The sequence below is a fragment of the Crocodylus siamensis genome, chromosome 3, assembly GCF_052110815.1.
Source record: "Crocodylus siamensis isolate JL-2025a chromosome 3, ASM5211081v1, whole genome shotgun sequence".
Taxonomy (NCBI): domain Eukaryota; kingdom Metazoa; phylum Chordata; order Crocodylia; family Crocodylidae; genus Crocodylus; species Crocodylus siamensis.
The window spans coordinates 189,366,528-189,381,426 of NC_143397.1; the positions used below are offsets into that span (position 1 = coordinate 189,366,528).

Sequence of the window (14,899 nt, forward strand, 5' to 3'; positions counted from 1 at the left end):
AAATGGTCAGCTGTATTGTTACCAAATATAAGACTCCCTAGGTATCTCTACACTTTTTATCCCCCTTCTCTCTCTCCCCCCCCCGTCTCTCACCCATTGACTCCTCAATCTATATTTTCACTGACTACTTGTCTTGGCTGCATACCAGACCAGCTTCTGGCTTCTTTACTTTTCATTCCATCCAGGAAGAGCACACACCAACTGCTGAAACTTCCTTAGCCTGATGAAGGGTTTTTCAACCTGAAAGCTTGCTTAATAATTGCTTTTCAACTATTTTGCACTTCAAGAAGGATGTGGAGAACCTGGAGAGGGTCTAGAGGAGGCTACTTGTATGGTTGGGGGCCTCTGTGGCCAGCCCTATAAGAAGAGACTGAGGGACCTGAATCTCTTCAGTCTCCACAAGAGGAGACTCTTGTGGCTGCCTACAACATTATCAGGGGCCAGCAGCAGGGACTCGGGGAAAGTCTGTTCACCAGGGCCCCCCTTGGAGTCACCAGGAACAGTGGCCACAAGCTGAGGGAGGATAGGTTTAGGTTAGATATTAGGAAGAACTACTTCACTGTAAGGGTGGCCAGAGCCTGGAATAGGCTTCCCAGAGAGGTGGTGCTCTCACCTTCCCTGGAAATCTTCAAGAGGAGACTGGATAGGCACCTGGCTGGGGTCTTATGACCCCTCCCGCCCCCAGTGCTCCTTCCTGCCCATGCCAGGGGGTCAGACTAGATGATCTGTCTAGGTCCCTTCCAACTCATTGATTCTATGATTCTATGATTTAAGTTGGTCTAATAAAAGATATCAGATTCATGCAAAGAACCTAGTCAGTTACAGTTAACCTTTTGCTGGTCTCCTGCTTCTGACCTCCATGTTTCTTGATGAATGCAATAGAAATTTGTGATCACATTTGAAAATATATGTCAGAGATTCTAAATCAGTTTACTTCTGGCTCTATGATTCTGCTGTTGGAGAAATACTTTGTAGTATGGACATAAATTACCAAAGTAATCAATCACTGATAGCCAGTACTGTATTTGCTTGTTAAATGGCTTCTAATAGCTAAACTGTAATCCTTTGCACAAATTAAATATCAGCCTTTTTGAATTTTAAAGCTTATGTGGTTTGCTGACATCTGAGAAAAATCTGCCTAAGTATGAGAGGCTTTAGTAACCGTTGGGAAGATAATAAAAACATTCACCTTCATGAAAAACAAGCTCCCAAATCCTTAAAAAATATTTTTTTCAGTTTATATATAATCAAAAATACTTTTTGTCATAACACCATTCTACCTGTTTTGTTAATCTCAGTGATACATTTTTATGTAGCTGTATTATGTACCATATGGTGTCAGTGGGTGTAATAAACAAAACACAAAGGGAAATAATCTCAGCCCCGTAGACTTTGCTATATACAGTCTAAGTCACAGCTGTCCAGCTTTAGTATGGCGACAGGCTGCAGGTATCATTGATGTGTGGCCAGCATGCTGCAGGATTCCCTCTCTCCCCCCACCATTGCATGGCTGTACTAGTGGCAAATGCCACCCTACTGGCAGTATATGGACCCCTATCCCCTCCTGCTCTGGCTGCACAGGTGGCATGAAGATCCCTTTTTCTGCTGTATGGCCTTGGCAGGGGCAGGTTCTGGGGCCCATGGGTCACATCTTACCTGCTTGCAGGTTGCATGACTTGGATAAGGGTGTGGAGAGCTCTCTGTCCAACTTTGTGGACAACACCAAATTATGGGGCAAAGTAAACACACGGGTGGGCATTGAACAGATTCAGGCAGATTTGGACAGGATGGAAAAGTGGTCAGAACAGAGCAGGATGTGGTTTAACAAAGATAAGTGCAAAGTGCTGCACCTCAGGGGATAGAATCACCAACACACATACAGATTGTGAGATGACCCTCTAAGTAGCACAGTGGCTGAAAGGGATCTCAAAGTCATTGATGACTCATGTTTATCTTTGAGTCTACTATGTGATAAAGTGATAGGTAAAGATAACTGCAATCTATCATGCATTAGCAGGTACATCACAAACAATTCTAAGGAGGTAATGCTTCCCCTGTGTGTGGCATTGGTAAGGCCACAGCTTGAGTACTGCATCCAGGCTTAGGTGCTGCACTTCAAGAAAGATGTGGATAACCTTGAGAGGGTCCAGAAGAGGGCTATACAGGTATTTAGGGGCCTGCAGGTAAGGCCCTATGAGGAGAGATTGAAGGACCTGGATCTCTTCAGCCTCTACAAGAGAAGGCTGAGAGATGATCTTTGGCCATCTACAAATTCATCAGGAGCGGGCAGGCAGCAAGGAAGAGGAGATACTTGGTTTACCATGGTGCCCATTGAGGAAACTAGAAACAATGGCCACAACTGACAGAGAACAGATTTAGACTGGACATCAGGAAGAACTTCTTCATGGTAAAAAGTTACCAGAATCTGGAATGGGCTTCCAAAGGAAGTGGGGCTTTCCCCTACCTGTGGGGTCTTTAAGAGGAGACAGGACAAGTACCTGGCTGGGGTCATCTGACCCCAGTGGTCATTCCTGCTCAGAGAATGGGGGTCAGGCTTGGTGATCTACTGAGGTCCCTTCTGACCCTAAAAAGCTATAAAATCTATGAAATTTACTACCAGCATAAGCACCTGCACAGGTATGAAATTTACTGCACAGTAAAGCCAAATAGCATTAATGCATGTGTAGACATGCCCTGATTACAAAAAACCAGTTTAGATGCATGTATTTTAAATACATGAATAGTTGCCTTGACTGCAAGTGTTTTGAATTCAATACAGCTACTCCTGTGACTAAAGTTAAGGTGTGCACAGGTACATTACTGATTCTGGATATAAGTGGTTAAGATAATGAATGTCATTTAGATACGTGACTATGCTTTGTTAGCTAAAATGGAGTCTATGGACTAAACTGATGGTGCCCAACCTTTTTGCCCCGTGGGCCAGATGAGCAGTGTGGGCCCAGTCCACAGGCCAGACTAGGCCCTGCACAGCCTTGGCCACCCCCTGTACACCTAGACCATGCCTTGTGCCAGCCCCACATGATGGGACTGTCCTTTGTTCTGGGATCAAGTCCTAGTACCCCATAGTATCCTTACCCTTCCAAATCAGGCCTTGCGCAGCCCTGCCCTTCCAATCTAGTGGGCAGAGTCATGCTGTCCCTGTCATTCCCCTGCTGCCAAGTCTTTGAACTTATGGAGAGCCCTGTTGAATGGATGACATGTCTCTGGTGACTGGATCTGGCCTATAGGCAGCAGTTTGAACACCCATGGGTTAAACCCTTCTCGGCTTACACAAGTAGCTTTACTGTCTTCAGGGGGTGACAAGGTAAGCAGGATGAGATTTTAGGTGTATCATAATAGTACTGTACCTCTGAACCATGGAAACCTGCCTGCCAAGTCATCTTTTTTTCCAATGGCAGAACAACTTGGCAGTCCCAAAGGACTGGAAACAGGTCAATGTGGTCCCTGTTTTCAAGAAGGGGAGGAAGGAGGATCCAGGCTACTACCAGCCAGTCAGTCTCACCTCCAACCTTGGTAAAGTCTTTGAAAAGATTATTAAGGCTCACATATGTGAGAGCCCAGCAGGAAAAATTATGCTGAGGGGAAACCAGCATGGGTTCTTAGCAGGTAGATCATGCCTGACTAATCTAGTCTCTTTTTATGACCAGGTTACAAAGCACCTGGACGCAGGAGTAGGGGTAGGTATCGTTTACTTAGACTTCGGGAGGGCCTTCAATATAGTATTCCACCCCATACTGGTGAACAAATTAAGAGACTGTGACTTGGATGATTACACAGTCCAGTGGGTGGCAAATTGGCTAGCAGGTCATATCCAGAGAGTGGTGGTGGATGGGTTGGTATCAACCTGGAAGGATGTGGGCAGTGGGGTCCCACAGGGCTTGGTCCTTGAACCAATACTCTTCAATGTCTTCATCAGTGACTTGGACGAGGGAGTGAAGTGTACTCTGTCCCAGTTTGCAGATGATACAAAACTATGGGGAGAAGTGGTCACCCCAGAGGACAGGGAACAACTACAGGCAGACCTGAACAGGTTTGACAAATGGGCAGAAAACAATAGAATACAATTTAACAAGGAGAAATACAAGGTGCTGCACCTAGGGAGGAAAAATGTCCAGCACACCTACTGCCTAGAAAATGACCTGCTCAGCAGCACAGAAGCAGAAAGGATCTAGAAGTCCTAGTGGACTCCAAGATGAACATGATTCATCAGTGTGACGAAGTCATCAGCAAAGCTGATTTATCGTGCATCAGCAGATGCATGGAAACAGAACCAAGGAGGTGATACTTCCCCTCTATCGGGCACTGGTCAGACCGCAGTTGGAGTACTGTGTCCAGTTTTGGGTGCTACACTTCAAGAGGGATGTGGTTAACCTGGAAAGGGTCCAGAGAAGGGCCACTCATACGGTTAAGGGCTTGCAAGCTAAGCCCTACGAGGAGAGACGAGGGTACCTGGACCTCTTCAGCTTCCACAGGAGAAGGTTGAGAGGTGACCTTGTGGCTGCCTATAAATTCATCATGGGGGTGCAGAAGGGAAGTCATGAGGCTTTACTCACCAAGGCGCCCCTGGGGGTTATAAGAAATAATGGCCATAAGCCAGCAGAGATCCAATTTAGACTGGACATTAGGAAGAACTTCACAGTTAGAGTGGCCAAAATCTGGAATGAGCTCCCAAGGAAGGTGGTGCTCTCCCCTACCCTCGGGTCTTCAAGAGGAGGTTAGAAAGACATCTGGCTTGGGTCGTCTGAACCCAGCACTCTTTCCTGCCTAGACAGGAGGTCGGACTCGATGATCTATTGAGGTCCCTTCCGACCCTAACATCTATGAATCTATGAAACTTGTTGCCAGAATACTACCTGGGCAGGGCTTTTCCTTTAAATTATTTTTCTTTAAATTATGAACCTGATTTTTCAGCTGGTGCAAATCAATGCCACTCTATTGACCTCAGTGGACATGTGCTGATTTACATTATTATGGGTCAGTGACCTTTAAACTGATGGCACACATTAAGACTCAAATCTAGAAAATCACTTAAGCCTCTTTCTGAACTTCAAGCCCATGAATAATGCCATTGACTCGCAAGTGGTTTACTGGATCAAGGCCCAGACTGCTTGAAATAAATGAAGTTATGGGGGAAGTCCTTGAGTAAATTATGCCACCTTAAAATAAAAGTTCTTCTCAGACACCCAGGCTTCTTCAGCTGTTATTGTCACACAGTCAAAAGATTTTAAAAAAAAAGATGTTTTAAATACAGAAATGTGTTAAAACATGTAACATCTTTATTATCCTTGTAGATAGATACAGCCCTTATCATTTGTTAAACTCTTTTAGATATTAATTTTGCAGTTGGGTATGCAAAATTGGTCTTTAAAATCCCTTACTACAGTGATACCATCTTTTTTTATATTTTAGAAGTATTAAAGAAAAAGCTGTATAAAATGTCACAATATTTGAATTCAGTCCTCTTGATTATACCACTCAATATGAATAGCTCCAGCTTGTGAAAGGAGTGATAGGAAAAGTTTAAAAATAAATATCTTGCAGAACACTTTTTTCCCTCTTTTACCATCACCCACGCATGAAAATAAATGACAGCTTTAGCTTGTGGTAGCTTATTTTTCTGTGTGTTTTTAACAGTCATTCTTAAATAACCATCAATTGAGTATAGGAAAGTCTGTCAAGTGGATGTGTGGTATGGCTAAATTTTGATGAAGTTTTTCATAAATGTTTCTTTTTCAATGCATTTACACCAAGAAACAAACCGTAACAAAGACATTATCAGTTACAAGACACTGTAACAGTTCCTGTGTATTCTTTTCCATGCAGGTCCTAAATTGTGTAATCTCTAGGATTTCTACAGCATAACACTGTATGGGAGGTAAAACTATTTGGCAGGTATGGGAGCTAAAACTCTGAGGCAATCTGAGATTAATAGACTTTTGCAGATCCATGGATTTTGATGAGTCTTCAACCCCTCAGAAAATCAGTTTTTAAACAATAACTAATGACTAAGTATGAACTTATCAGTCAGTTCATCACCCTTAACACATTCAAGGTGTGCTTATATTGGTTGATGAACCAATAACATTGTGCAACACTGCAACATAAAGTGGCTTCTTGATTATTATTTTTTAAGTACAATAATGGATATATTATTTCCACTTTCTGAATAGAATAGCTAATCTGTGTATCATAAATCCTGTATTACTGTAAACCAGCAGAAGTTAAAGTGTTGAGACTTGTGCTCTGGAAGCTAAAGGATCTGAATTGCTACATCCTGAATTGCCTCCGGGAAGTTCTCAAGAACCACATATATCCATATATGCAATTCTGCTTGAAGATACAGGGTCTTCATAAAGTCCTTGTGCACTTTTAAACTTCAATAATTTAGGTTGTAGGTATGATAGAAACGTTCTGTAAACAGCATTTAAAAGCAAATTTATGAAAGTTTTATGACAATTAGAGTACCCAATGCTAGGCCTCATAAGTAACAATTAATTTATTCTTTAAAAAATAAGAATAATTTCTTATTATTCTTATTCTAGTGGCTCCATGCCACTACGTTCTGAATGACATTTTCCCAGAGAAGTGGCTAGGGAGAGGTGGACCAATTGCTTGGCCACCTCGTACACCTAACCTGTCACCGTTGGACTTCTATGGGGACATGTTAAAAGTGTAGTTTACTTGTCAAAACCATGTTCTTTGGTGGAACATAGGGCTGGGATCACCAATAGAATTAGTGCAATAACTCAAGAGCAACTGGGAAAAGTTTTCAAGGAGTTGGAAGATTGGATTGAGCACTGTATCATGATAGATGGTGGTAATGTTGAAGTCCAGAACTGTGTACTCTAGTTGTCCTAAAACTTTAATAAATTTGCTTTTAAATGCTGTTCACAGATTGTTTTTATCATATTTACAACCTAAGTTATTGAAGTTTAAAAGTGCACAGGGACTTTATGAAGACCCTGTACAGCTCCTATCAGAACTAAGAACATATTTCTTATATTTCTGATGTGGTTATTTACCAGGAGATTCTGTAGAGTATCAGTTATGCAAACACCATCTATCCAAAACATTCAGTTTGGCAGCACATTTTCTGTTTGGATAACTGCTAGATCTGTCCACAAATCACATCAATGGAAAATGTCAGTTTACTGAGATCCAGAGGGGGCTGGCTCTTTCAGACGTGTTTGCCTACCATGCTCATGAAACCTTTTTGTACACTCCCATGATTTGGATTCTGGGGATGATCTACAAGGTGAAGCAAGATTCAGTTCAGGTTCTCCTATCCTCAGTGCATCCAGGGATAAAACCCATTGTAGTGTCCTTGTTATTCCATTTCAGGAGTGAGAAATGCCCATTGCCCTTTATCCTATGGTGTTAGGGAGGAAAGCGACAGGGGAGGTACTGAACCTCACTTTACAGGTGCTGATAAAGCAAAAAGCATCTCTGGTCAGAAGAACTGAACATGCCCTCAAATGAGAATGTCCATATGGACAGTACATTTCAAGGGGTTCCAAGCAGTAATAAATAACTTCCTCCACACCTCCCTACAAATATGCATGCCTGCCTTGCCTATTTCAATTGTAAGCTGCCTAGGGAAGGGATCTTGTCTTATTCTGTGTGTGTTTGTACAGGGTCCAGCCCAATGGACCCTGTAGCAGCTTCTGGAGTCAAGCCATAATACAAATACATGGTAATTAATAACTCAACAAAAGGTTGATTTATACAGTTATGTGTGGGATTGGGCAACTTCTTTTACTACAGACTTTAAAGGTGCCATTATATAGTACTGGAAACAAGAATATTTTGGTGATATCTTTTATTGGACCAACAGAATAGTTGGTAGAGATGTCAGACACATTTTAGGGCACAAAAGAAGGGCACTTTTTGCCTGAAAGTTTGTTTAACATCTCTCCCCACTATACCATTGGTCTGATAAAAGATATGACCAAAACAACCCTTGCCTCTTCAGATATCCTGGCTGCAACACTCAGACTATATTTTTCTATAGCAGCTACTCTGAGGTCAGTGATAGAATATCCACTGAGATTGAAATGTTCTGCCACAGGCTTTTGTGTCTTTCTGGAATTGATGTCAAATCAGTATCCATTGACCTCAGAGTATCTCTTCTTAAAGAAGAAAACTATAAAAACTGAGTTGAACACAAAATTTCAGAACAAGAAAGCATTCACAAACTAGATTATGTTACATATGTTTGCAAAGAGATGCTGGATTCTTGTTCCATTACCTGGACTAGTTTTTATAACCCTGATGTCCCTCAGTGGATTAACTGCTTTTTTATCCCTTTTCATCTCTTCACTCTACCTTCACCTCTCACAGCAATGCTCCTTTCCCCTTTCCCTGCTCTTTGTATATAAATTGCTTTATTCTGTTTTGTTTAGTACCCCTGCTCTCTGAAAGTCCGTTCATAGCATCTGATCAAGTATGCTGTTCCTGATGCAAGTCTATGCCTTTCTGCACACTCTAGTTAGTTTCTAAAGTGCCACATGGCCTAGCCTTCTGCCTGATGTCAGGCTAACATGGCGCCCTCTCTCTACTATTACAGAGTAATGGACTTTTCCTTGTTTAAAAATGTATCAAGTGGTTCTCACACAAAGCAATGCAATACAATCTAGTAGTCTAATTATGGGGCAAGAAGAAAAATTGAGGATTTCTTTCATGATATTACCTTTTTCTTTCTTTGTGCCTTTCAGTTGTGGAGTACTCCATTTACGTGCATACTGGAGACCTAAAGAAAGAAGATGCCAGTGGAGAAGCATATCTTTGTATTCAAGGCGAAAGAGGTGACTCTGGGAAGAGATGGCTTAGTTCAAGAAGTGGTCCAATCACTTTTGCTAGAGGGCAGGTAAAACAACTGACGAAAATATAAGTGAAGTTGCAAATGTCTTTAAATTTACATATTTACAGAGCCTCTTTCAGTCAAGAATATTAAAATTACTTTACAAACCTAAAAATACCATATAAAAAACATTTTACCTACTTTTAAAAAGCAACAGTCTCAGGGATGCAACATGACCTCGCTTATGAATTATTAGTACAGCATATTAGGAAGCTAATGATGTGTAGGTATTTGTAATACAGACACCTTGAGGCAGACATTTATCTAGTGTTTCCCTAGTGGAAGTGCATGCTAAGTATAAAATGGGGCACTTACAGGGACCAACCATAGGATTGTGAGCTACCAGAGTGGTGCAGCTGTGAAAGTGGTTAATACAGTTGTAGGGTATACTTGCTACTATACTTCCTCTCTGCCTGTGCCAAATCCAGAGGCAGTGAAGATGCCCTCAGAGTGCCCTCTGTCACAGCTGTCAAGTATTCCAGAGTACTGAAAGAAGTTCAGAGCAGCAACAGGGGACACCCCTGGGACAGCTTCACCATCTCATTTCTGGGTTTGGTATGCAGAGAGAAGCAGCAGGTAGTCAGGGCCATGATTCTTGGCAGCATTCTTTAGTGCTTTGCAAGCAGTATAGATGCACCCTAGGAACTTCATGATTCAGATGTATATACTTGGGGAGCTTTTATACTATAGATAAAGTTTCTACAGAAAAAATATAGGTATGTAGTTCCTATCTTACTGTTTCATAGGTGCCAGATTGATGAAGATATTCTGGTACATAACTTCTGTTGGAATCAATTGTGCTGAAATCAGTAATAGTCATATGCTAAATTCCTTTGGAACTCTGGATAATGCCAGTTTCTATTACAATTATAATTGATCTGATCAATTTATTTCCCTCTAAAAGCCAACAAAAATGAGCAATTAATTGGAAATTTCATCTGAGCACTAAATTTTCTAAAAAATGAGCATTTCCTATAATACTATTTCAGAATTTTAAATGACATACTTATTTCTAGTTGTTGACACTGGAAATATCAATTATAGCACATACTGTTTCATAGTAAGCTTGAAATAAATTAAATGATATGGGTAGCATAAACTTAATTACACTGATATACAAAGCAATACACACATATGCAAAGCTAAATTACTAAATCATTACAACCAGATACAAGCTTACCAGAACAAAATTACCATTTAAATTATTTTCATTCCACAGGTGGATGTTTTCAAAATCAAAGCAGTACACCTTGGCAAACTGAACCAAGTTCTTGTTGGATTTAAGAGTCTCAAAAAAGGTATAATACACTTATTTTTCATGTTAAAATGATGTCTATTGAGTATTCAATAGTATATAACACCTATCATACATGGCAGCTTGTTTGTACATTGTTCTTTGTCCTGCATGTCTTGTCAACAAGTTTTGCTTTCCAGTGAAGTGTATGACTTAGCTAGTTTATACATGTTCATTTGGCCATCTTCCCCCCACCTCCTATGAGGACACTGTTTTTACAATCCGACATTTTTTATTATGGGTATTTTTATTAAGAGTAACATCATCAACCCTTAACCAGTTAGGATCAAATATTCCCACCTCTTCCTTCAAAGAAACAAAAACCAAAAATCAATCAGGTAACAGTATGGACAAACAAATTCTAAGCTATTAGGAAGTGGAAACTCACTTTGGGTTAGTTGCTCCAGAGGAACTGTGTGCCTTCACTTAATACACAGTAGGTGTACCTACAAAAGACATTTAATGTGGAGCTGCCTAATTAGCTCCACAGTAAAGTCTCTGTGTCTACACATGTGGCCCTAACGTCTATTCTGAATTTACCCTCTGCCTGCTTGTGACCGTTATTCCTAGCCACTCCTGGTAGTGCTTGGGGAAACAGGGACTACTTCAATGCCAGCTGGTCCCCTCTAACTAGTTTGTAACAGGCCACTAGATCTCCCCCTCAGCCTTCTCTTTTTGAAGATGGGGACCACGTTGGCCCTCTTCCAGTCCTCTGGTACCTCACCAGAGCACCACGAGTGCTCATAAAGTTGTGCCAGGGGACTTGCAATGACCTCGGCCAGTTTCTTTAGAACTCTAGGGTGGAGATCATCCAGGCCGGCTGACTTGAATACGTCCAACCCCTCCAGAAGCTCCCTAACTAAATCCTCGCTAACTCGTGGCCCAGGTGTGCCTCCCCCGGGGCCCGAGGGGGCCCAGCAGGGAGGTGGCTGTTCTGGTCCCTACTTAGGAAGACGGAGGCAAAGAAATCATTAAACATGTTAGCTTTGCCATCTGGTGTGACGACCAAGTTACCCATGTCGTCCTGCAAGGGCCCCACATTACCCGGGACCTTCTTTTTACCCCCTACATATTTAAAAAAAGACTTCTTATTGTCCTTAATCTGGGAAGCTAGTCCCAGTTCCATCTCTGCCTTGGCCTTCCTAACTGCCCCCCTACATCACCAAGCAACTACAGAATAGCCCTCCCTGGTGATGACCCCTTCTTTCCACTGGGTATAAGCCTCCTTTTTAGCAAGGAGACATTCCCGGATTCTTTTGGTGAGCCACAGAGGCTTGTGTGCTCTCCTGCTCCCTTTGATCCTTCCTTTGGGCTTGGAGGATCGTCTCCTTAAGGAGCGACCACTCTCCTTGGACACCTGGCTCCCCTCCCCCCCGGGACCTCAGCGCTTCTCCAACTATCCTCCTTAGCTTGTTGAAGTCTGCCCTCCTAAAATCTAGGGCTGCTGCCTTACTGCATGCCTTTGCCACCTTGCGCTGGATGGTGAATTCTAGCAGGCGATGATCGCTGTCGCCCAGGTGGTCGAGCACCCGCAGCCCCCTCACCAGGTCATCACCTGTGGCCAGCACTAGGTCCAACAAGGCGTCCCCCCTGGTGGGGCTGTGCACCTCCTGGGTTAGATGGAGGTCCTGCACTCTGGCCAAGAACCTACGTGAGTGTTCAGACCTGGCTGACTGCTCTTCCCAGCAGATGTCCGGGAAATTCAGGTCCCCCATGACAACCACATCCTTAGCCTTCACTACCTCTGTGAGCTGACCCAAGAATTCCTGGTCAAGCTCTTCTCCCTGGCTGGGAGGTCTGTAGTAGACTCCCACCATTAAGTCCCTTTCCCCTCGACTGCCTTGTCGACCCAAAGCACTTCAGAGTGCCCCTCCCCTGGCTCCTTGCTAATTAACGAGGACGTGTATTCCTCCTTAATATAGAGCGCCACACCCTCACCCCTCTTTCCTATCCTGTCCCTCCTGTACAGCCTATAGCCCTTGACATTGACTGCCCAATCATGCGTTTGGTCCCACCACGTTTCTGTAATCCCCACTATGTCCAGGCTGGTGTCAGCCAGCAGGATGGTGAGTTCCTCCTGCTTGTTGCCCATACAATGAGTGTTTGTGTAGAGGCATTTGAGGCCTCCTGTGGGTGTGTGTACTGACCCCCTAGTCCCAACGTTACCCTGGCCCCTCTCTCTTACCTGTTTGATTGCTTCGCTTGTTGGTTTAAATTCCTGGTCTACCTCTTAAATTCCTGGTCTAGCTCTTCCCCTTGGTTGGGTGGTCTGTAGTAGACCCCCACCATTAAGTCTCTTTCCCCTCAACTGCCTTGTATGCTAACCCAGAGCACTTCCATGTGCCCCTCCTCTGACACTGTGCTACCTGGTGAGGATGTGTATTCCTCCTTAATGTAGAGCGCCCACCCCTGCCTTTCCTCCCTGTCCTGTCCCTCCTGTACAGCCTATAGCCCTTGATATTCACCACCCAGTCATGCGTTGGGTCCCACCATGTTTCAGTGAGCCCCTCTATGTCTGGGTTGGTGTCAGCTAGCAGGAGGGTAAGTTCCTCCTGCTTGTTTCCCATACTACGAGCATTTGTGTAGAGGCATTTGAAGCGTCCTGTGGATGTGTGCACTGCCCCCTAATCACAGCATTGCCCTGGCCCCTTTTGCTTACCTGTGTATATGTTCCGCTTGTCGGTCTAGGCTGGGCTGTACTTGTGAGTGCTGCTTGGTTTAGCGGTCCAAGGCTTCCTCCTCCCTTATCTTCCCCTTCCCGTGAAGAGCCTAGTTTAAAGCCCACCAGAGGAGATCCGTCAACCTAGAAGAGAACACACACTTACCTTTAGGGGAAAGGTGGAGCCCATCCCACCTGAGCATGTCTCTCGTCGTGATGTGCGGGCCTTTGTCAAGGAAGCCAAAGCCCGCCTCAAGACACCATTCCCAAAGCCACCAGTTGGTCTCTGCGATGCACATCTCATGCCATCTTCCATGTCCGCTCACTGGTAGAACAGAAGAGAATACCACCTGTGCACCTATCTCCTTCAGCACACCCCTCAGAGTGTGGTAGTCCGCCATCAGGTGATCAGGGCTTCTCCTGGCTGCATCATTAGTACCCACATGGATTAGGACCATGGGGTAGTAATCGGTGGTCTGGATCATGGCCATTGATCAAATCACTGTCCCTGATTCAGGCCAAATCTGAATCCAAATTGAATAGGACCCATTTTTCACACCCTTACTATGGACCAAGTTTTCCAACTTTTTATTTTTTCCAATTAATGTGATGCCTAGCTCTTTTCTAACCTAATGATGATAAACTTTGGGAGAAATTTACTGTTATACAGCAAATGATGTTATAGAAGCACTATGTTATGTGCATATATTGCATTTTCAGGTCAGTAATATTCCTTCTGTGAAAGGGGAAAAAACTCTTGGTCTTTGAGTGTCATATCCATTATTGATAGGCTGATATTACAAGGTCCTGAAAGTCTTCTGTGATTTGCTCTCCATTTCCACTTGAGTCAAGAGCCCATTCACAACCTCATAAGAAGATCTCATTATCTTGTAGAATCTATGCACCTATACAACATGGTACAACCCCCATTTTAATAAAGGTATTAAGTGTGTACTTAAACCTTTTACTGAAGTGAGGCCATAAATCTTCCAGTATTCTCAGTGAAACCAATGGAACTTCAGTTTCAAAACACTGCAAGGATGGGATCCTTTTCTGTACAACATAGCATCAGTTAACCAGTTGAGGGTGGGAGGGGAGAAGATGTGCTCAAGAGAGAAATTTCTAATTGTTTTAAATCCAAAAGTAATGAATTACTAATACTTTGTTTCAATCAGATGACTGGTTCCTGGAAAAAATTGTGATAAAGGAAGGCAGTTATCCTGTTACCACACACAACTTTGTTCACAATGACTGGATCAGTAAACTTTCAAAGAAAGATTTTGTAGAAGTAGCAATCCCCCTTAAAGGTAATACCAGTAAAATTGTTCTTTGTTTATATAAATCAGTGTTGAATTACTTTAAACGAGGAAGTCACATTTTAGAAACAAATGTAAAGTTTTTTTTGGTTAACTATAAAATGTATTCTGAATATGTATTTCCATTAATTGTAGAAACATCTGTGACTTCTGACCTTGTAAAAGACTTTGATACTAAAAGCAGAGGCCGATGGCAAATGTGCACGAACTGTACAAATATACCAGAAAAAATACCTGATATTCAACTTATCGTATTTGGAACAAAAAGAAAGTCCTCTGTACAGAAAGTTCAGAATCTGAAAAATGAGCCATTTTTGGTTGGTTTCTTATTTTATTTTATCTTATACAAATCTTAACTGTACAGCTAGGAAATATGCACTGCATTTGTATTTAGTGACTGTCATATTGTACATATAGATTTTCTTATTGATCAGTCTAATATTTAACATCTCACAGGCACCAAGAAAAACATCACCTTTCTGGGAAGTCACACAAGGACTAACACATTACGCTGTTGATACCTACTTTTGAGCAGCTATTAGCATACACACACATGCTCACAAAATTGGAATTAGACTTGTTTAGGCAATTTATCTTATAAAAAGCAAAAATAGTTCCACAGATCATCTGCATTTTACTTCATAGTCTCAGTTAGTCTTTTGTTCACACTATCCTGAGCCTAGGTATGGTTACAATCAAAGTAAAGAACAAATCACCAGGCTTACCTCTAGTCACAAATAAAGGTGAAC

General features: G+C 42.6%; 1 protein-coding gene across 1 annotated transcript in view; it reads left to right on the top strand.

Annotated features, from left to right (window-relative positions):
• LOC149869243 (lipoxygenase homology domain-containing protein 1-like) overlaps positions 1–14,899 on the top strand; it is a 270,001-nt gene that overhangs the window by 174,577 nt on the left and 80,525 nt on the right. Inside the window, exons 37-40 of the mRNA XM_090037326.1 lie at positions 8,736–8,887; positions 10,101–10,179; positions 14,010–14,141; positions 14,286–14,467. Coding sequence (XP_089893452.1) covers positions 8,736–8,887; positions 10,101–10,179; positions 14,010–14,141; positions 14,286–14,467 — 545 coding nt within the window. The remainder of the gene's footprint in view (positions 1–8,735; positions 8,888–10,100; positions 10,180–14,009; positions 14,142–14,285; positions 14,468–14,899) is intronic.